This window comes from Sander vitreus, chromosome 1 (assembly GCF_031162955.1).
Source record: "Sander vitreus isolate 19-12246 chromosome 1, sanVit1, whole genome shotgun sequence".
Lineage (NCBI taxonomy): Eukaryota > Metazoa > Chordata > Actinopteri > Perciformes > Percidae > Sander > Sander vitreus.
The window spans coordinates 30212914-30236387 of record NC_135855.1 but is presented as its reverse complement, the minus strand read 5'-3'; the positions used below and the strand labels follow the sequence as shown (position 1 = coordinate 30236387).

At 38.5% G+C, this 23474-nt stretch overlaps 2 protein-coding genes across 5 annotated transcripts; both read left to right on the top strand.

Moving 5' to 3' along the window:
- Positions 1–1474: 1474 nt before the first annotated feature.
- LOC144519189 (pro-cathepsin H-like) lies at positions 1475–7163 on the top strand. The gene is made up of 12 exons (XM_078252164.1): positions 1475–1563; positions 2248–2279; positions 2425–2530; positions 2674–2744; positions 2825–2929; positions 4175–4261; positions 4533–4588; positions 4728–4809; positions 4904–4972; positions 5311–5417; positions 6286–6414; positions 6504–7163. The coding sequence occupies exons 1-12, from the start codon at positions 1488–1490 to the stop codon at positions 6577–6579; spliced, it is 996 nt and encodes a 331-aa protein (XP_078108290.1). The 5' UTR covers positions 1475–1487; the 3' UTR covers positions 6580–7163.
- A 7788-nt stretch (positions 7164–14951) lies between these two features.
- Positions 14952–20859, top strand: wdr76 (WD repeat domain 76). 4 transcript variants are annotated; one of them, XR_013502085.1, is made up of 16 exons: positions 14952–15260; positions 15557–15655; positions 16041–16157; positions 16343–16435; positions 16710–16768; positions 17128–17218; positions 17317–17442; positions 17899–17939; positions 18119–18272; positions 18642–18800; positions 18935–19050; positions 19659–19760; positions 19865–20011; positions 20105–20158; positions 20280–20596; positions 20826–20859. XR_013502085.1 is itself a non-coding variant. In XM_078252129.1 (15 exons), the coding sequence occupies exons 1-15, from the start codon at positions 15222–15224 to the stop codon at positions 20533–20535; spliced, it is 1614 nt and encodes a 537-aa protein (XP_078108255.1). In that variant the 5' UTR covers positions 14952–15221; the 3' UTR covers positions 20536–20859. The 4 variants fall into 4 exon arrangements, 3 of the variants coding, with proteins under 3 accessions (XP_078108255.1, XP_078108247.1, XP_078108235.1); XM_078252129.1 differs by having other exon boundaries at positions 17356–17442; positions 20280–20859; XM_078252121.1 differs by having other exon boundaries at positions 17347–17442; positions 20280–20859.
- The last annotated feature ends 2615 nt before the right edge of the window (positions 20860–23474 follow it).

Genomic DNA, 23474 nt, shown 5'->3' with positions numbered 1-23474 from the left:
AAGTCAAAGAGAAAACTGCACATAAGCCCAGTTGTCCCCATACAAACATTCTGCCTGATTAGTATAGCAGCCATTTATTTAGCCTATTTGTCCTCAAGTGTAGATATTCAAAGTTAAAAGTAATACAAATATCTGCTAATCTACTATCTGCATGATCGTTAATTCAAAGTTGTGTATTAAGATTTAAGATTTCAGTCCTGGTTGATTTGAATCCAGCGCAGAAATGACTCCACCACTAAAAGTAAATACTGCTAATTATTGAATGTGGAATGGGATGTGATTACCAAAAACATTAAGGTTTTGAAATTTGGACCCTTTTTAAAACTTTCCAGTCAGAGAAATAAATCGGGTAAAAAGTGGAACTGCTGTGGTGGCTAAAGTTAAATCATGTGCTCTGATGTTTTATGTAGCCACTGAATGAGAAAGACACAAGGGAAGTGTTGGGAGTCAAACTGAAACATTACCTGCTCATTTCCGATTGAACTGGGAAACGTGTTTTCAGTTTGGAGAGATGGGTTTTTATGCTTTGCTTCTTATCACCTTATTCCCTTGGTGGGCAAAATGATGTACAGTATAAGCGACGGGCAGTGTATGTAGCAGATGTAACCAATATTGCGCCACTTCATGAAGTTAAATTCCCAGCTTCACTCAGACAGTAAGAGCATAGTTTGTATGGTTAATCCTCTTTGGCCAGTGCATTATGGTTTTGCCTTAATCATGAAATGGATTATATACCACAAAAGTATGTAAACTATTTTGTTCTACAATTTGCCAATGAAGCAGAAATATTTACTGTGTACAATATTGTGTACAGGCAGTCTGATGCATTTCCTAACGTGCAATGTGTTAAAAACATATCCCTCGAAATGTGTTATCCTTATGATTGTTCAACTCTGTAATAAATTCTGTGTATAATACTTTAAAGCAAATGTTGAAAACAACTTATAAGTGTAACACATTCTGTATCCTGTCTACTCCAATGTGTTAGCAGGACCTATACAGTAGTAATATTGTGCTTATTCTTAAAATATTTATAGGTATTTTTTACAGGCTTTGTATAAAAAAACACCTAAAGCTTAAGTGGCACGCATGTACCACTTTCACGTGTTCAAATTAAATCTATATCTAGAACAGTATGTGAACTGTATTTAAACTCCACCCTTGCACATGAATCTTTACCCTCTTAACAGGCACATCAAATGTTTGCAGTGAGCAATACCCAGTGGTATGAGAATTATCTTTCAGTCTATTTCAACAGCTTGAGTAGTATTTCCAGTTTTGTATAAAAGTGTATTCTTTCCTGATTACCTCTTGTTAATAAATCTATTCTTTCTCAGGGGGAGAAGTGTCTCCACGGCTGCCAAGTTTGTTTTACAATGGGGGGAGATGTAGAGGAACAAAACAAAAAAAAAAAAGGGGGGGGAGAGAATATAAAAAGAAGCCGAATCATGTGACGCTCTCACAACTGGTTGGAGTCCGGAGAAAGTATGGCGGTCGGTGTAGTTTGGTTCATCAGCACCGTTTTTAGTTTAGTTCATTTAACACCGTTACATTTGCCCAAAGGTAAGGAAACTGTCACGAAGTTGAACGTTTTTTTATTCGTTTATTTTTTTGTTTGTTGCAAACTGTTAAATGCTGTCGCTTACACTAATATTTCGTTGAAGCTAACTCATAGGCATTGACACCGAATGCACCTCCAAATAGTTGCCATAAAGATTAATAGCTAAGACTTTGATTTTGTTTCTATCATTTACAATTCTGAAAGAACTCAGTTCCTTAAAAGTAGCAACTGCAATATAAAAGTAAAAGTACTCATATGGAGAAAATGGCCCCTGTTATTATGGGATTATTACTGATGCATACGTTTAAGTATCATTTTACTGTTAGTTGTTCGATGTGGAGCTAATTTTCAACTATTCAATATACTATTTGGTAGTTTAATCTATAACAATGCATTATATTTTACAAGACCATCAATGTTTTCTATGCAAAATCTTAATATGTTAACTATAGTCACTACAGCTGTCATATAAATGCAGTGGATTAAAAATTACAAATCCCCTCTGAGTGTAGTACTGTATTGGTAGAAGCATGACATCCAGCACATGTAGGCGTACCTTCAATTTGTGAGTGATTGTACTAAGTTACATTTCCCTCATAAATGGGTGCAGGACTGAATTTAATAGTTTGAAGTGTTAATTATTAGGCTGCTTTTTTAACTTTTTTTATTATTCTGTGTCCTATCAGAGGAATATGGATTCAAACAGTGGATGTCACAGGTATGATCATAATAACAAAGTTACTGTATACTTCACAGTCACTTATGATATGTTTTATTTTGAATGCTTTGATAACAAGCTTTTAAAAACCTAAATTATTTCCTGTGTAGCTATAAACTGTTACACATCTCTTTTTCACATGCAGCACAACAAGGTTTATGACATTGAGGAGTATTACCACCGGCTCCACATTTTCACTGAGAATAGGAGGGAAATTGATCATCATAATGCTGGGAATCACTCATTCACAAGTACAGTACAATCTGTCACATAACACATTATGTATAGATTATCACCACAGTGGGTGCAGTCAGCTCTCTTTTAAAAATGAAATATTTCATAAGGTTATGAAAGGCATGTATGTCCTTACAGCATTGTTCATTTTTAAATCTAGTGGGACTGAATCAGTTCTCAGACATGACATTTGAGGAATTCAGGAAATTATTCCTCTTGACAGAGCCTCAGGTATGATACACATAATACAATACTGCTTTCATACATATATAAGTTTTTGATTGCAATCTTTTGATTCTGGTCTCTTGTAGAACTGCTCAGCTACTACAGGAGGTCATGTCAACAGGGCTGGTCCTTATCCTGAGTTTGTAGACTGGAGGATGAAGGACAACGTTGTGACTCCCGTGAAAAACCAGGTATCCAATTATGGTGCTGAACTGCCACAAAATACAACCACAATCTAGAGGGAGAACCAGGATGACAAGAATTTGGTAAAGGACGTTAATCCAGGGATATGCATTCATTTTCCTGCTAATTTATAGTGGGAAATAGAACTGAGAGTTTCAGCACATACGGGGCAATAAAGTGTATCCTATCGTATGTGCTGCCTACCCCTCCTCGCCTGTCTCTTCTCCACTTGTGCCTATGCTGTTCAGGTTGAGGTTTCACTGCTTCATGCAGGTCTATGGTGGAGATAAATCCAGCAGAGTGGGGTGGCCTGAGTAACAGCACTGCCTCTCTGGTGTAGGAGATTCATAGCTGGAAGGCTACGTCGTCCCCAAGTGTTTGGCATGCTGGGGGGCATGCCAGAGCAATCAGCGACAGGAGAAAAACTTGTGCAAGAGTCGCCATAAGTACAGTTTGCTACCGCGGTTACAAACAAATAGTTGTTAGGAACAGTAGAACTCTAAGTATTAAAGATCAGTATAAACAAATACAACTTGAGTAACGTAAAAATGTAGCAGCATCGCCACCGGAAGGTACCTGGAGTAAGGCACTTCAAAACTCTTAGATCCTCAGAGGCTTGTGACAGTGTTTTTGCCAGAAAGACTTCATCATCAGCCATGGCTGTATTGCACAGGACAAGAACACTCATTATTTCCACTTTAAACTACTTTGATGTAAATATGAGCACTGAAAACAGCAACTAATGTTGCATTTACAAGTACAGTACATCAATCAAACATATAGTTACATTATTCATTTATGTGGCTTGACTAATTTGATAATAATGTGACAAAGACAGCAGAGAAAACAGGTAATTTTCTATGACTCTGGTAGAGATACAGAAGACTTTATTTAACTTATTTCACAAGCAATCGACCTCATGTAAAAAATGAGTGGAGTTGCTTCTTTGACGTGTTATTATGGATCCCACGTAACTTCTATGCAAGTCCCGCCCTACCAAGCAGCTCAATTGGTTGGGGTTAGGCATTGACCTCGAGTGGTTAAGGTTAGGATAGCCAATTGGTCAGGGGATAGGACCTGAACAAATCAGTTTAAGTTACCTTGTGTAAGCATGGACGTGTGGCCAATATTAGTATGTGAATGCTATTGAAGGGCGGGTCTTGCCTTGAAGTTGCGTGGGTTCCATAATAACGCTTCTTTGGCAGATAAGTGAATTACCAGTTGTTTGAGTTATATTGTGTTTGCGTCTTTAGGGTCACTGTGGAAGCTGTTGGACCTTCTCTACTACTGGCTGTTTGGAGTCAGTGAATGCTATCGCTACAGGGAAGTTAATACCTCTGGTGAGATCTGTCTGACTATTATTATTTAGTAATACTCAACTCATTCATCTAATAGATCTCACGTGTGGCACTTCAGGTTATATCTGTGCTGAGAGATTTGAAGGGGTGTGCTTTCTTATTAGGATAATTTAGAAGATGTACTCACAGTGGAAATCTCTGTTTTACAGTATGATCTTAGTGGTTTGTCAGGTTTTTTTTAAATGTAGTATTAACTGTAGTACAGTATTATTGCTCTGTATAAAAGCTTAAAGCAGTTTGCTTTTTGTATCAGTCTGAGCAGCAGCTGATAGACTGTGCCAAAGACTTCAACAATCATGGATGCATGGGGTAAGTAACACTGATTTGTCATTAGTTGTTAGTTTTTGTATTTATAGCTATAACATATGAGACATTATAAGTTACAGTAATAACAAGAATACTTGCGTTTAAGGCTTCAACCTATTAAATACTGTCTGGTTTGTTTCAGTGGCCTCCCCAGCCAGGCATTCGAGTACATCAAATACAACAAGGGTCTTATGACAGAGGAGGACTATCCCTATAAAGGCTATGTATGACTTTTCTGGAGTAATGTCCCAGTGTATTTTTTTTCCCAATATTTAAAATACATTCTCAATGTATGATTTTTTTTCCATCCTGTTTTAGGATGACAGTTGCCATTTTGAGCCTGCACTTGCAGCTGCTTTTGTCCTGGATGTTGTCAACATAACAAGTGTGAGTGAACATGTACATGTATACATGTGAAGTGACATTCTGCAAGAAATTGTGTCCTTAAAGAAATGACTGCTGGGCCACAATGTCACAAATTGAGTACAGTTAACAATGTCTTTGTTGGTAACTCGATAAGAGGAAAAGACAAAAGCAGCTATTATGGTATAGGCAAATGAGTTTCTTATCATTGTGGGACATTGTGTCACTGTTGTGAATACTTACAGTTACAGTCTGTTACACTGGATTGCCGACATTTGATTCATACTATAATAGCTTTACCTCCTAACAATATTTGCTTTTCGTTTATGTATTCAAATCTCTGTACGTTTGTCCATCCACAGTATGATGAAAAGGCCATGGTTGATGCTGTGGCCCGGCTCAACCCTGTGTCTTTCGGCTTTCAAGTCACGGCTGATTTTATGCACTACAAAGAAGGTGTTTACACAAGGTGAGCGAAGGACCTAAGTCAACAAGCACTCATGTAGGTTAGGTTAGAAATATTCAGAGGAGTGTGTGGCCATGTTGTTTCTGTCCATTTTGCACTTTGGAAATATTTATAATACAATAGTGGGATTTTGTCTAGTTATCCACCAGCACAGAAGTTATTAAATAGGAAAGAGGATTAAGGAACTAATGTGGCTACCGTACAAGTGAAATCTGCAAAATCATAGTTAATGGCTGTTGGCAGGATGTGACAGAAATCTGCTTGCATCACATTAGAGCACAACACGTGTTTTAGGCTTTTGTTGGATTTAGTGTTGTCGTACCACTTTGCGTATCTATTTGCTTTTTGCTATTTACATTGGTGTTATACCAGTGTATTGACCAGAATAAAAGTACTCTGCTGCCAAGCCTTTCATCACACAGCTTGCTGGCCTTGGAACAGGCCTGCCCATAACATGGAGCTATTCATACATTGGCCACTTTGATGGTCTGATGGCTCATGGCTCATTTGTTATGGTGCTTAAAGTTATGAGTGCTTGTAATTCACTTTACTGAACTTTCTGCCCTCTCTCTCATAAATGTGCTGGTGTTAGCTTGTGTTTCTCTGTTTCATCGTCTTGATCAGGCATAAATATACAAGAAATTCCTAAAAACACATCTTTACATAGGCAGGTTGTGTGCCAACACTTAAAGTTTGTTGAATAGAGAAAATAATAAGAACTTAAGCAGTGAACAGGAAAGAGGGTATCAGGACAAAATGAGACAAAAAATGTTTAGGTAATTAATTTTCTTCTACAGAGGACAGCAGCCCAATCAATCTACAAAAAAAATGTACTCTTATCAATCTAAAAGCATCAGTGTTGTCTGTTTAGTACTCAGTGTAAGAACACAGCAGACAAGGTGAATCATGCAGTCCTGGCTGTGGGTTACGGCGCTGAGGAGAGCGGCATGCCATATTGGATTGTGAAGAACTCTTGGGGCACAGCCTGGGGAATGGATGGGTAAATATAGTCTGTGTGCATGCATTTTAGTGTGATGACTTGTTACAGCTTCCAGTGATCATGGACACATTTCTTTTTTATTCCATCAGATATTTTTTGATCGAGCGAGGGAAAAACATGTGCGGACTGGCTGCGTGCTCTTCCTACCCTCTACTTTTAATTTGAGGAGTAACATGGCAACAAAGTGGACGACTGATAAAACACAGTAAAATGTCACCCAGTGACAACGTACATGGAGTGAATTCGATGCGAAGTTGGCCCTTCCATGTTCCCTGAAGTGTTTTATGTAGAGGTTTGATTTCTCATCAATATGTACAATACTATCTGAAATTTTAAACTGTTAAAAAAATGTAATCTTTGTGCATCACACTCTCAACATTACTGTGTGGTGCATATCTTTATTATATTGATGTAACTATGGCTGCCTTGTTTTAGTGGAAGTTGTTTAGTGGATGATGTGACATGCATAGTGCTATACTGAGTAATAGACATCTCTTCAGACCAATGAGATCATGTTATGGCAGATCATGCATGGGTCATTTACTTAATTTGTCAGTGAGTGGCCTCTTTATGGCTTCAAACAGTTCTTTATCTCCTCTGACCTGCTCCGATTATGAAACTTTAGTCATGCACAAAAGGCCCATTGAGGAGTAAGCTCTGATGTCTAGTCATTTGTTAAGTAAAGTTTGTTTTCATTTGAACATGTTTTGTTAAACAATGTTTCCCTCACACTTATGGGTCTTTTATTATATTATTGTATTTATTTTTAGACTTTAGACTGACTTTCTCTGTGTGCACAGGTGTGTTTGTTTGTAACAAAATCATGGGCATGTTGTTCATGCATAAGTTAACCAGAATTATAGTTCTGCTATTGCCCACATCTGCCAAAAGGTGGGGACATTACCAGTGATTCTTTGTGAGCGAAAGAAGCATAGACCGTAAAAGAAATGGACCAACAGATCCCATTGCTCTGGACGGAGACCAGTGAAGGCGAGCCGAAGTCACGCCCCTTCCGGTGGACCTTATGGGACCTTAATTCGGAAAAAATGTGAACGGGGAGAGGCAAATAATTTTTAAGTTTGAGTTGAGCCATGGACTACAAATATGATGTTCGTCAATTTAAAAGAAAATGTTTCACCCGAAGAAAGCCGTAGGTTTGTCATATGACCACTTAGTTTTGTGTGAAACCGCTCAGTGAACTACATCTCTTGTCTCACACAATTTACATCACCTAGCTTGATGCTCAACTTGCTCGCTAGCTAGCTAGCTTAGCTCTGTTCCACAACACAACGTTATCTTACCAGATCTTTTATCCAGTGAAGTGTTTTCAGCAGATAAGCGAACAAGCAAGAGCCGCTGCTCATTTGAGTAACATTACATCCCCAAAGACATCGTAGCTTCAGCGAGACGTCATCCATGCAACATTGAAGTGTGTAGTCTTTCTAATTACGAAAAAAAAAAAAAAAAAATCTTTATAATTACATATTTTCACAGTCTTATACAGCTGCTGGTCATATAATTAGAATATCATGAAAAAGTTGATTTATGTCTGTAATTCCATTTAAAAAGTGAAATTTGTATATTATATTCATTCATCACACACAGAGTGATATATTTCAAATGTTATGTAATGTTGATGATTATAACTGACAACTAATGAAAATCCCAAATTCAGTATCTCCGAAAATTAGAATACTACTTAAGACCAATACAAAAAAGGATTTTTAGAAATGTTGGCCAACTGAAAAGTATGAGCATGTACAACAATACTTAGTTGGGGCTCCTTTTGCCTGAATTACTGCAGCAATGCGGCGTGGCATGGAGTCGATCAGTCTATGGCACTGCTCAGGTGTTATGAGAGCCCAGGTTGCTCTGATAGTGGCCTTCAGCTCTTCTGTTGTTGGGTCTGGCGCATCGCATCATCCTATTCACAATACCCCATAGATTTTCTATAGGGTTAAGGTCAGGCAAGTTTGCTGGCCAATTAAGAACAGGGATACCATGGTCCTTAAACCAGGTACTGGTAGCTTTGGCACTGTGTGCAGGTGCAAAGTCCTGTTGGAAAATGAAATCTGCATCTCCATAAAGTTGGTCAGCAGCAGGAAGCATGAAGTGCTCTAAAACTTCCTGGTAGACGGATGAGTTGACCTTGGACCTCAGAAAACACAGTGGACCAACACCAGCAGATGACATGACACCCCAAACCATCACTGACTGTGGAAACTTTACATTGGACTTCAAGCAACGTGGATTCTGTGCCTCTCTTCCTCCAGACTCTGGGACCTTGATTTCCAAAGGAAATGCAAAATTTACTTTCATCAGAGACCATAACTTTGGACCACTCAGCAGCAGTCCAGTCCTTTTTGTCTTTAGCCCAGGCGAGACGCTTCTGACGCTGTGTCTTGTTCAAGAGTGGCTTGACACAAGGAATGCGACAGCTGAAACCCATGTCTTGCATACGTCTGTGCGTGGTGGTTCTTGAAGCTCTGACTCCAGCTGCAGTCCACTCTTTGTGAATCTCCCCCACATTTTTGAATGGGTTTTGTTTCACAATCCTCTCCAGGGTGCGGTTATCCCTATTGCTTGTACACTTTTTTCTACCACATCTTTTCCTTCCCTTCGCCTCTCTATTGATGTGCTTGGACACAGAGCTCTGTGAACAGCCAGCCTCTTTAGCAATGACCTTTTGTGTCTTGCCCTCCTTGTGCAAGGTGTCAATGGTCGTCTTTTGGACAGCTGTCAAGTCAGCAGTCTTCCCCATGATTGTGTAGCCTACAGAACTAGACTGAGAGACCATTTAAAGGCCTTTGCAGGTGTTTTGAGATCATTAGCTGATTAGAGTGTGGCACCAGGTGTCTTCAATATTGAACCTTGTCACAATATTCTAATTCTCTGAGATACTGAATTTGGAGTTTTCATTATTTGTCAGTTATTATCAAAATTAAAAGAAATAAACACTTGAAATATATCAGTCTGTGTGGAATGAATGTATACATTATACAAGTTTCACTTTTTGAATGGAATTACTGAAATAAATCAACTTTTTCATGATATTCTAATTATATGACCAGCACCTGTACTTCAACAGTTTAACAATCCATGGCTCAATTCAAACGAGATCAAAAAATTATTATTATCTCTCCATTGACTCTCGTTCATATTTTTTCGAAAGATAGGTCCAAGGGGGTAAGCTTCTCCTCACAACGCGTACCTCCTATGGCGCCATTTTGATGCTAACAAGCACTCACCCCCCGTTAGCATCCCATTGACTGCCATTCATTTTGGCGCCACTTTGACAGCGAATAACTTTACATCTGAAGCGTTTAAAGACTTTATTTGTCCATTGTTTATTTCTAAAGAAACACGACAATGTATAAAAGGCTACATTACCTTGTATCTCACGTTATGGCTCCGTAGCAGACATTTTTGTAAAAATAGGCTAACGATTGTGTCATAACCAAGCGACTTACTGTCGCATAGTAGAGGAATTACTGTATAGTACAGGAGAAGCTTGCAGGCAGTTTCGACTTACATTAGCTATTTAAGTTTAATTACTAATGTTAACTAGCATTTTAGTTAGCAATAATTAGCCTGTGTCCATGTTATCTCCTTACATATACCTACGCTCTCCGTCTCTGCAAAATTGGGAATGATTGAGATTTCTCTTGGCACAGCTACCAGAAGACTTACAACTTTCAGACAGGTTGCTCACGTCACATTTACGTCGTCTCTCTCAGTTGGCTCGGCGCTCACCAGAAAAGTGCTTCTAACGGCCTTCACTGGTCTCCGTCCAGAGCAACGGGATCTGTTGGCCCATTCTATATACAGTCTATGGATAGGTCCCATTGGCGGGAAGTAGAAGGGCGTGACTTCGGCTCTCTATTAGAAGTAATGGCTGAGCGTTACTGCCATAGATCATCACCGGAAAAGTGCTTCTAATATACTTCACTGGTCTCCGTAGAAAACAGCGGCGTCACTTTGTCCACTTCTTTAACTGTCTATGGATAAGATGGCAACCAAATATAATGGCTGTTTATTGGCTGTTTACGGTGGCCGACAGGGGCAAATGCCCTGCAACTTAAGAAAACACATGCAAATAGACAAAACACAAGCAGATTAAGAAAACATCTTCATTAGTTTGACAACACATGTGCAGCATTCAGCAAATGCTCTGCAAATGCACACAACATAACCAAATACATAAACACGCTGCAAATAAAAAACGATGCAAAAATAAAAGCACACAAACCCCGAAAAAAGAAGCGATGCAAAAAGAAAAACAACTTCATTCATTTGACAACACATGCGCAGCATTCAGCAAACGCGCTGCAAATACCACAACACAAATACATAAACGCGCTGCAAATACCACAACACAACCAAATACATAAACGCGCTGCAAATACTACAACACAAACAAATACATAAACGCGTTGCAAATAAAAAACGATGCAAAAAGAAAAGCACACAAACCCCAAAAACAAATGCAACAAAAAAACGCTGCATCCAGATTACACAACGTAAGTTCTCCAGTCCTCTAGAGGGAGCAGCTAGTGGAACAGCTTGATTTTCGAGAGAGAGAGAGAGAGAGAGAGAGAGAGAGAGACAGCCGGCAGGGCACGTTCAATCTCAGAACGGTGTGCACTGTTGTGAAACGGTTTGCAAACTGCTTTGATTGAGATACTCAATCAGCAGAGACATCTGTAAACTCGTGGTGATAAAACATTTAAAACTGCATCAGCGTTTAACGTTGACGTTTGTTTAAGCCATATTACATGAGAGGGTTTAAAGCCCATGTTGCGGGTTTATTTTTTTTTGCTTGTTGGTAATAAACATTTAAACTGTTATCCAACAACATCAAATACAATGGATATCACAAAACGGAATAAAATACGAAAAAGTAGTACTATTTTACAGCGGTTTGCAATGATTCTCTTTTCCCCCACAATGCATTGCATTACGTCACGTTGGGGAGACGACAGACGAAAGCCCCGTCTCTGTTCACTGTTTATGGTCTCGGTCTGTGCCACTGGTGTTGCAAAATATAGCTTTTGGTCTCGACCGAGTCCATGTGTCTTTATTATGTGTATAATAATATTGGAGGGAAAGTGAAACACAGCTTGGACGGGGATGCTGTTCCGCTTTATACAAGTTTAGACAGCTAGCTACGCCAACGTTTGCTAACGTTAGCGCAACAGCGTTAGCCTAGACTGCTAGCTAGGTAAATATTACGACTGCCTTCGGAGTTTCCTATATCTGCATCCACGTTGTCAACGTAAGACATGTTGCGTTAGTCCTCTCCTTTTGTACCATAATTTTATTGAATGAAATGTTAAGCTTCGCTCCTACGAGATGGGTGGGTTTTTGTTACATACAAAGCTAACTGGCTACAGTTAGCCTGTATGTATGCTAGCGGAATTAGCTAACGTTGCGTAACCAGCCAGCAACTTCGGCAATCGGCAGTAGTTTCGGTGAGCTAACCACGACAGTATTGTCGCCCACAATCAACCTCTGCTGCTAAAAGCAGTCAACCTGCAGTGATGTTTGAAATAGAGACGCTTGTGGATGTGTTAGCTGTCGTGGTTAGCTTGCCGAAACTACTGCCGAAGCTGCTGGCTGGCTACGCAACGTTAGCTAATTCCGCTAGCATACGCACAGGCTAACTATAACCAGTTAGCATTGTGTGTAACGTAACAAAAATCCACCCATCTCATAGGAGCGAAGCTTAACATTTCATTCAATACAATTATGGTACAAAAGGAGCACTAACGCCACATGAGAATGTATCTCAAAAGGTAATCTTTCTCCCACTGTGAAACATGGTCTCATCACTCTAATTCCCAAACCTAACACAGAAAATCATTTGTTGGATAATTGGAGACCAATGACCTTGTTATGTAATGATTATAAATTGCTGGAACTTGTCTATGCTAATTGTCTGAATTAGGGATTATCACATATTATTGATGAGTGTCAATCAGCTTTTATGAGGGGTAGAACTATATATAATCATATCAGATTGCTACTAGACATGCTTGACTATCGAGACCTCATTGATACTGATGCCTTTATTTTATTTCTCGATTTTTATAAGGCATTTGATACTGTTGAACATGCCTTTTTATTTGAAGTCTTAGATTTTTTTAGGTTTTGGGAACAACTTTTGTAAAATAATTAAGATGTTTTACTGACATATATAGTTCTGTGTCCCTGAATCCTGGTATAACTCCTAGTTTTGAGGTGCTCCGCGGTATTAGACAAGTGTGCCCGATTTCTCCCAAACTGTTTATTCTAGCCACCCAATCACTTATCATGCTCATGGGATCTCAATATTTGATAAAGAATTTAAAATTATTCAATTTGCAGATGACGCAGCAATCCTTTTAATGAATAAACTCATGGTTGATGTTGCCCTTGATTCAGTCTCGATTTTCTCTAAAGCTTCAGGATTAACCTTTAATATAAAAAAAATGTGAGCTACTTCCCTTTCACTCATCAACGGATTCCATCATCTCTTCAATCGAGGTTAAATCTGAAGTGAAATATCTAGGAATAGTTTTATCGAAAAATGCTATCAGAAGGGAAGATGTTAATTTGTCTAACCGTTTAATAGATATGAAGAAATCTTTGAGTCGCTGACTTACCGGAGAACTCACTATCTTTGGTATCTAAAACAGAAGCTATTTCCAAAGTAATTTATCCATGTCACTCCCTGTATGTTTCTTCCGGTAATGTTAAGAAAGCCAACTCAATTATTTTCCAATTCCTGTGGAAAAATAAAACCCATTATATTAAGAAATCACAGCTCGTTAAAGAGTAGCCTATGATATGGGTGGTATCAAAGCCTTGGACTTTGAATCAATGTTTGGGACCTTTAAGATTAACTGGTTGAAAACATATCTATCACAACCAGATTATATGTGGTTTCACATATCTAGACATCTATTTAAAGAAGTAGGAGGGCTTGATTTTCTTTTGCAATGTGATTTTGAGGTGACCAAAATTCCTGTTAAATTATCAAACTTCCACAAACAAGTTCTCCAATATTGGAAAATGATATTCACCCATAACTTTTCTCCACATGGATCCACCTTATGGAACAATAGGGTCATTATAATCAATAGGAAATCATTGTTCAGGTATGATTGGTATGAAAGGGGCATTGTGTTTGTGAATGATGTTATAGATGATAATGGTAACTTTTTGGAACATAAAGCTTTCTTAGACAAATATAATTGAAATTGTACATACAGAGAATACAATAAGATCTGTAAAGCAATACCTGTACCATTATTACAGTACATTTACAAAGCACAATGTTATAGGCAAGAATAAGACCCTTACCAACTTGACCAAAATTTAGTTATTAATGATTGTACTTTAGTTGACAATAAATGTAATAATAAATATACGAATGATGCTTTGAAATCTAAATTGTTTTTTGATAACAGAGAATTGTGTGTACAGGTTCCGAATATGGTTGCATTGTCCATAGAAAAAACACATTTTAAATTCATTAAATGGCCCATTTCCCCAAAAGTCAAAGAGACTCACTTTAAAATAATTTATAAGATATATCCAGTTGCACGTATCAGATTTAGTCAATATGATTATTCTTATGGGTAAATATCATATTCATTGCAGTAAGTGGAGATGTTCTAAGCCTTCCTTTGTTTGGTTTATAAATTGTGTTAAATTGTTTTTTCCTCACTGAAAAAGATCACATCTTTTAAAAATGTGTAGTGACATATCTAGGAAACTACTGTATTGATTAATCTCCCCTAGTGTGCCGCTCTAAATGTTAATTTTATTTTCTCTAGCCTTTTTGCCTTTGACATGTGTATTTTTAAGTAGCTCCCTTTTTTGTTTTTTGTTGTTGTTTTCTGCTTAGGTAATACTTTTTTGTACATTGACATTTGTTTTATACACATGTATATTCTCTTTCCCCTACGAGTTTTGTATGTTACTGTTTGTTTTTGTCAATAAAAAAAAGAAAGATTAATTCACCATGTGTTCTATTACATCCATGGTATGTATGCTGTAAAGCTTGTAACCAAGGGGGTAAGCCTCTATCCACAACCTGGATAAGAGATGAAGCAATGGATGTTATTAAGAGCCCTGTTTACGAAACTGCAGGCTAACCTAGTAGCTAGCACTAGCTAGTAGCTAGCTAGTAGCACGTAGCATCTCCTTGGTTGTCTAAATACATCCATCGTTTATTTAGATACGCATGTAAACGATCAGGAACAACGACAACACAATGTTTAATGTTAGTGAATATTTTATACAATGAAACGGCGAGTTCATGAGTTCGCCACTTGTAAGAGACACGAGAGAGAAGCTCATGAACGAGCATGTTGCTAATGCTACCATTGACATATATATATATATATATATATATATATATATATATATATATATACATATATATATATATATATATATATATATATATATATATATATATATAAGGGGTTGCTACGACAACACAAACAAACTGTTACTAGTGCGCATGTCCATCGTGACGTCATGGGCCAGTCAACGCGGAAGATCCGAGCTCCGATAGCTTGTAAAGTTTTGCAAATAAATAAAAAAATAAAAAAGAGCTCCGATAGCTTTATGCGCTTTGGCTTTTGAGCACTTGGACCATATTGACTCTCATTGGGATGAACGGGGTTTCCCGCCGAACGCTGTATTCAGTTCTCTTAATACAGCCATGCAGTTACCAGCTGTGAAGCGTTGTCCCTTTTTGCAGTTCTCTCTGTAGAAGAAATAAGATTCACGAGTATCTTAAAAGTGCTCTAAAAATGGCGACAAGTCCAATAAATAGCGAAGCTGTTGTGCAGGTACAGTTATCATTTGTTGACGTTTTTAATCTGGGTTAACTTAACATTATATCTGTGTAAGCTAGCTGCCGAATAACATACATTTGTGAGCTAAACTAAGTTAAGACAATTTAACGTTAGTTAGTTGTTAGTTAGCTAACTTTACTTAGTAAGTTACACACCAGCAAGCATGTTTTAGACGTAACGTTAAGTGTGTGAGTTTAGCTAAAACGTGTGCTTCTCTGGAAAAGTTGTGTGGAGCATCATTTCCAGGTAATTATTGTTAATGCACACCTTGTATGAAATTACTCTGTTAGGTGGATCTCGAGGCGACAGTTCGACGATCATCACGAAACGTCCTGACACCTACACGCTTCCAGTACTCACCTGAAATAGCTACAGCCATCAATAAAAAGGTTAGAAACAATGAATATTACATAAGAACAGTGGTGGGTTGTATCTAAGTACATTTACTCAAGTACTGTACTTGAGTACAATTATGAGGTAGGCTACTTGTAGTTTACCAAGTCTTTTCTTTTTTGTCCCTTCTACTTTTACTCCACAACATTTCAGAAGGAATTATTGTACTTTTTACTCCACTCCATCAATCGGACAGCTTAAGTTACTAGTTACTTTACTAATATTTATAATACAGGACTTTAACTTGTATTTTTTTTTTTTTTTTTAACAGTGGGGTACTAATAAATTTACTTTAGTAGAGGATCTGAAAACGTCTTTCCTCATTGCGTAAGAGGTATTTTTATTTTGTATCTTATAATATGCCCATTATTTTATTGATAGAGAACAACAACAACAACAACAACAACAACAACAACGCACAATGATAAAAAACGCCAGAATAGCAGAAAGGATATTAAGGAAGAGGATGTTGAAAATAGTGCTGTGGAGTGCACATCTGTAAGTATAACCAACCCTGCACATTTTATAATGAACATTTTGCTTTTATTCACTTCATGTCTGTGGATTTTTTTTTTTATGTCCACAAGAGTTTGTCAAATGGACTCTAGTATTCTCAACTGCTACATGGGTTCTAATGTAAATGTTTCTCCAAAATGTTAGTGCTGTATCTTTGTGTAACACAGGGTGGACATGCAGGTCTTTCATCATATGAACTTGAGCGTCTGGAGAACATCAGACAGAACCAAGCATTTCTGTCTTCTATCAACTTATTCCAGGTAGATAGGCGAGTGGAGTCGTCCCAGCCACATGGGACACATGGGTGTCAGGGAGACTTGGCTTTTGGGGCCAACGATCTCTCTTAATTTATTACAACACTGGTTTTCAATAAATGTATAATTTGAATTGCATGTAATCAAACTGAGAATAGCTACATCAACTAGGGACTTGCCATACGATCAACTACAGTAGAAGAATATTTAGCTTTTGATTTATTACTCCTGCTATCTCAGAACAGGTAGTATGGGTATTAATTGTTTTCCTTGTCAAAAGGCAACTGAGGAGTTGAAGCAGGTAACACGGCCAAAGCCATCGAAGAGGCGTCTCATAAGGTACAGTCGTCCTACAAGTTCTACTGCTAAGCTCTTAATTGAGCGTATAAATAATTTCTAAACAAATTGATAGGTGGTTTATGCATATATGGCATCATGCTGCTGTTTATTATTTTAAATGTGTTTGGGACTTTACATGCTTTTTTTTCAAGTGTAGGAAACAGTAGGCTGTCTAAGTACCACCTTTTTAATTGATTAGTTAATTGATAAATATAAAAATATCCTGTTACACCTTTTTCCAACTTTTCTGAAATTCATACCACTGGAAATTGATTACTTTTTTTCTTTTTTTACTGTTTGTCACACAAAGACCAGTGTCTTTTTGATGTCACAGTAATACTCCCTTTTTATGGTGGCAGGTCAGAAAAAGGGGTGCCAGTTCGCAAATCCCTTCGTCTCCAAAGCCTGACACTTCCTCCTAAACCCGGAGAGACGCAGATGTATAGATCGGTAGCTACATTCAACTAACCTAATAATGTATTTCATGCCTCACTTCATGTCACTCCATTACTCTGTCTTTTGCATTTTTTTTTCTCGCTGCTCTTTAGCTGCTCGCTGTTATTTTGCTTGCTTTAAAGCCACACAAGAAGCCTCCTGGCCCTCTGCTCATGAAACCAGTCAACATGGAAGATGACGCCAAGCTACCTTCACAACTTCTTGAGCTCTTCTCCGAGGTAGGACTCACCTTTCTTGGCAATTGCCATGTTTCATGTTGTCATTACATCCTATTTGTTTGTTTTTTTTCTTAATTGATTCTGCCCCTCATGGTAAGACTTTATCACACATTTATACTATTATTGAGCAAGATCAGTCCAAAAACATGGCTGGCATCAATTTAAACATTTCACAATGGGGTGGAGGGGGACGACTCAAATTATCTTGAACAATCCCGATTAAACTTGATGCAGACATCCTGCACTCCGACCTGAACATACATACCAAGTTCCGTAGAAATCCGATAAAGGGGGGCAAAATGGTGGGACTCGAAAGGCTGCATCCATTGTAATGATGAAACAAGTTTGTGTTTGGTCCCACTCACTTTTAAATGGAATCAAACCAGCTGAAGTGACTGCTCAGCTTTGTGAAGCCCAAAGTGACAGATTGTGGCTATATTGATTTTCTTTTTATAGGATTCAACAGAAGATAGAAAGATGGAGCTTGATCTGAAAGAGTAAGATTTCCATTTTTTGATTCTTTCAGCCTTTTGCCTAACTTCTAAAGAAGTTACTGCTCCACCTCTATAGGGCATATTAGTTTTCCTTTGGCTATTGCATTCATAGTCAAATGTTTCCAAACTGTTGAAAATGTTCATACAGGTGGACAAAAATCTACACTAGTGTCTTTACGCAGGTACCGCTCAGCCCTTAAGAACATGAAGAAAACTGAGAACAGAGTGGCCAAAGTGTTGAAGAAACGCCTCGTTACTGCTGCCTTCCACCCCTGCACCAGCAGCCTGTTGATGGCCACAGGAAACACATTGGGGAACGTTGCACTCTGGAAGTTGGTCCGTTTTCTCTGCGTTGTCTCTGTTCTTAATGATTTTATAAATTTGTATGTGACCACTGGATGGCTGGATGTGGGCTCAAAAACAAGCTCAAAACAGGTCTTTATGTGCTACATTAGCTGAGAAGATCCTACTGTTAACTGTCAACACATAAGTAACCTACAGCGAAGGTACATCAAATAATGCACCAACTGTGAAATTGAGGCTAATTTCAGTGGTGTTTAAGAACTGGTTCCTAGGACTCTTGAGCGTACTACATGTTAATGTTAGTGGACACACTTAAATGCCCTTTAAAAGTCACAACGCTTTCATATCAGATGAAATCTACGTTAAGAAACACAGTTTTTTTTCTTGCATGTGTATATTCAGGATAGTGATTGGGGTAATGATGGTGTACTATGCTTTGAGCCCCATGCGCTTGCAGTGGCCTGCATAGCGTTCTCCAGGGCTCATCCCACCCAACTGCTGAGCCTCAGCCATGACGGATCTCTACGCTGCATGGATGTACAGAAGGCGGTCTTTGATGACGTGAGAATACTTTCTAAAAATCACATTTTTAAGGTTGTGAGGTATATTGCCTGCATGCAGAAGTTTTTAAGAGCTTAAAACATATCAGTGCCCCCTCCACGAGTTGACGTTAATCTGTTTGTTCATGGTTCTAGGTGTATGACAGTGAAGAGCAACTCAAGACATTTGACTTCATGTCACATGACTGTACGTCACTAGTGGTTGGGTACTTCAATGGAAAAGTTGCCATCGTCGATAGGCGCACCCCAGGGTAAAGAATTATTGTTGATGATAGTGAATAGTAGATTTTTTGTCTCTTTTCATGGTGTTTAAAGCGTGATTTTTGGTTCTGCGGAGGCTCCACGCAGAGCTTTCGCCGTAGCCTACGTAAGTGGCCTGATGTTATACTTGTGCGTCGAGCCGCCGTGTGTGTGTGTGTGGGGGGGGAGTGCGAGGGAGAAGTGAGAGAGGGACGGCGATTAGCTGTCGGAGCGACTAGCGACTCTAGAGTCATAGTGAGAGAAACAAAGTGTCTCCCCTCGGCTTTCTGACCACGTTCGGAAATCTGTAGCAGGAAAAGCTAACCCTCTCCTTGATTTCATGTTGTTGATGGAGAAGGAGAACCATGAAATAAGTAAGGGGAAATGCAACGCTACCAAGCCCCGACGTGCGTCGCCGCGACGTGTTGTTACATTTTTCGAGAGCTGCGCATCAGGCTACGGCGTAGGTTGGTGTCTCCACGTACCTACGTACGTAGCTACGGTGTAGATTTAACGCAGAAGTATAGATCACGCTTAACAATAACCGAAGGGGTGAACAATTTAATTTAATGATAAACATTTCATAAACATGCAACACTGGTATTTCATTTCTCTGCAGAAACTCCCACGAGTCCATCCACTCATTGAAGTCCAAGCATTCTCTGCTTTGCGTTAGCGTCCACCCTTTACAGAAGCAGTACTTTGCTGTTGCAGAAAACGAGTATGGCTTGAGTATTGATTTGTAATCATTTGATCCACATTTCTGTATCCTTGTCAGTTTGTCTTTTTGAATGTAGTAAGTGAATGTTTGGATCTTGTCTGCAGGATAGTGAATATTTATGACAGCAGATACCTCAAGAAAAGCAAGACTGTCTCCCGGCTGCATGGTCACTCTTTAAGCATACACAGTGCTTATTTCTCCCCTCATACAGGCAACAGAGTGCTCACCTCCTGTATGGATGGCTACATAAGGTGAAGCCAATTCAGCACTTTGAATAATTGTTATACTTATTGTAGTTTACTTTTCAATCCCAGCTCTATGTATACCCCTAACTCTTTTGACAGGATATATGACACGTCTGCAGTGACTAAGAAAGCTCCCTTGCTGACATCCATCAGGTACAAAAACTTATATTTGCCGGACTTTGTGCTTTCTTGTTCTTTTGTGTCTTTTCTTTTCTTTGAGAACGTGTGTTACCTGAGCGTACTCGCGACCTGTCTTAACACTCTTCATTTTCAGACACAAAATGCAAACGGCCAGCTACAAGATCAAAGTATCAGCTGTGTGGGACCCCAAACGGGAAGACTGTTTTGTGGTGGGGAGCACGTCAAAGCCTCACAGTGTGAAGGTGTTTCATGAAAGTGGCAAACCCCTGCACTCCTTCGTAGAACGTGATAACGTTACCTCAGAGCTGTACGTGACTGCTTTTCACCCCACAAGGAATGCATTGCTGGGCGGCACTGGGTCAGGACAACTGCATGTCTTTTCAGACTGAGATGAAGGCTAAAGTATGTGACCAAGAACCCTGGTTGCCTTCAGTTGGGTAGGAAGAACAAGTAAGGAAATAGTTTTGCTACAGTCAAAGTTTACAACTTGTACAGTGTAGATGGCCAGCTGGAAATGATTGTACATGCACTGTAGGTAGCAGATGAATTACTGACTTTATCTCTGCTGCTTGCTTTTCTGTTCTCAGATTTGCAATTAGTTTGACTCAAAATGTCTTAACTTATACATTTCTAAAATATGTTCCCTGTTGTAAAATTGATTGTTTTTTTTTTTTTTTAGTGGCTGCTGAAGCAAATAAAAAATTTTTTAAGGTTTTGATAGCCAACTTTGTGAGTGTGCATGCTATTAATCTCGGCAGTGTTAGTATCATTGTCACCTTTAGATGGCAGCATTGTGACAAAAGAATAGTTTGTGCTGTGATGTTATTTTCAAGCAGGGATGTGCTTAAAAAAAAAGGGGCTGATTTGGGTAAAGCTGTTGACAGTTTTTTTTCCTTCTCTGAATTCAAGATTAAACGTGTAGCTGGCAGATGTCAATAATAGCTCATTTATTTATTCATAAATAAATTACACCAGTCTTAAGTCAGTGATTGGAAATAAGCAGTCTTGTTTGGAGGTAATAAATGCAGAACACATGCTTACAGACATTTCCATGTGCAATGCCATGGTACAGGAAGGAAGCTTACAGTAAGACCACATCAGAGACCTTATTCCTGTTTAAATGATTAAGTAAAATCAATACGAGAGTTGCCTGTCAATGGAACTGCCATCCGTGTTCATCCATTCAAGTTATTTGAAACCGATTTTAGCAATACAAAAAATATATTGAACTGCATTGCAAAAATAAATATTCAAGTAGTGGAATATGGTACTTCTGTTTTTTTTTAAAATTGGTTAGATACAAACTGCTCCACTTTCATTTTGGTAAAATCTGTTCAGAGTTGAAGTGTAACTCTCGCCAAAATGCAACCTAGGGTCTTTTTGTGAATGTACCTGAGTCAAACTTTAGTTTGAAAGCATATTTAAGGGTCACTTTTAAGATTTGCCGTATTATCGTTTTTCAGTCAAATGGCCTTTTGAATGGGAGTCGTAGGGACACTTTTATGCTAGCCTCAAAATAGCTGTTTTTAAAACACTAAGAAGGCTCGACACAACATGAAACTTTGCTCAAAGTATCACCAGGGGCTCTACACATGAACTCGAGCATTGGGAACACTGTTTGTGTACACAGTTTACTAAAAAAGGTTTTGAGCAACTCACTGTAGCTGTTGTTCTTCCGGTCGCCGTCTATCGAGCCAGTCAAAAATAGTCGAGGGAGGAGAGTAAAGATGGAAAGCTCCAAAAGCTTAGTTCCATATAAATGCACGGATAACTTGTTGTTTTGTCATTCGTGAAAAACAATATTGACCTTGTAGTTAGAAAAGGAGCATCATATAAGAATGACATTTCCTCCTATGGAGTCCGTTAATTCGCATTCTGAGATCGCCTATTTTTGACTGGGAAAATGGCGGATGGCGGATAGCGTAAACAACAGCTACAGTGAGTTGTTAAAACCTTTCTTTTTAGTAAACTCTGTGTACACAAACAATGTTCCCAATGCTGGAGTTCATGTGTAGAGCCCCTGGTGATACTTCGAGCAAAGTTTCATGTTGTGTCGAGCCTTCTTAGTGTTTTAAAAATAGCTATTTTGAGGCTAGCATAAAAGTGCCCCTAGGACTCCCATTCAAAAGGCCATTTGACCAAAAAACGAAGATACGGTAAATCTTAAGTGACGTTTCCATCCTAAATAAGCTTTTAAATGAAAGTTTGACTCGGGTACATTCACAAAGAGACCCTAGGTTGCATTTTGGCGAGAGTTACGCTTTAAGTGAAAATGCCAGTTATTCAGTTCATCAACAAGTACGTTCCTAAGAAAACTTGCATGTACTTTGTTTCTCTAAAGATGAGTCAAGGAAGCAGTCTAGGATTAGGCAACAATCAAACAGGATTTACAGGGGAGCATTACCTACCACTATAGGTAATCGGAAACAGCGAGCACCATTCCCTTCACACATCTACAGGACGTTTACCTTTACCATTCAAAAGACATTTTGAACGCCTAGCAGACAGACGAACATTAATTTGCTTGTTTATGGATATTGAAATTCATTATATTGTTATATTTATTGCTCAAATTATGTTGTTAGGTTCATACACATAGACAAACAACATAAAATGAGACTTTAAAGTTCAAATTATAGGAAGTAAAAAGTAAATTTTCTGCCTCGAGTGACCTGTCTTATAACACGATCGATCAAAAACCAGCGAGCATCGTCTGAGTTAGCAGACACATAAGTAATTAATTGTCTTAAAAAACCAACCACATTTTTTTTTTTAATGAAGAATAAATATTGTTCTTATTGTTTCAATATTTTTGTCTAACTCGTCCAACTCTGAACTAAAATAAAATGCTGAATCAATAATACTTCTGGTTATTTCACCAATTTCTGAAGTTAAAAAATGTCAATACCATACAAAAATAAAATCTAAATTTGATGCCTGGTACTACAGGGTTTCTCAAATGACTCTCAAACTTTTAACCTGTGGATTTTAATATTAATACAGTAACTTTCCAAACTGCCTATAGGAGCCTCCTAAACCCCTCAGTTAATCCATGGCCTTACCATTCCTCTTGTTGCATAAATATTGCATCCAATTTATTTTAGGTATGATAAACTGCTGATCAGTCTATAATTACACCAACATATACCCTAGTCCACCACTTGTAGGCTTGTTGAGAGGTCCAATAGTTAACTGTCACAAACTATGTAGTTTAAATGATGCCGTTGATTGCTCTAGGCTGTAAAGATGCAATGCAGGCTAACCTGTGAAATAACGTGTGTGCTAAGGCTGGAGAAGGAGAGCAGACTATTAGTTTCCATCTGTTGAC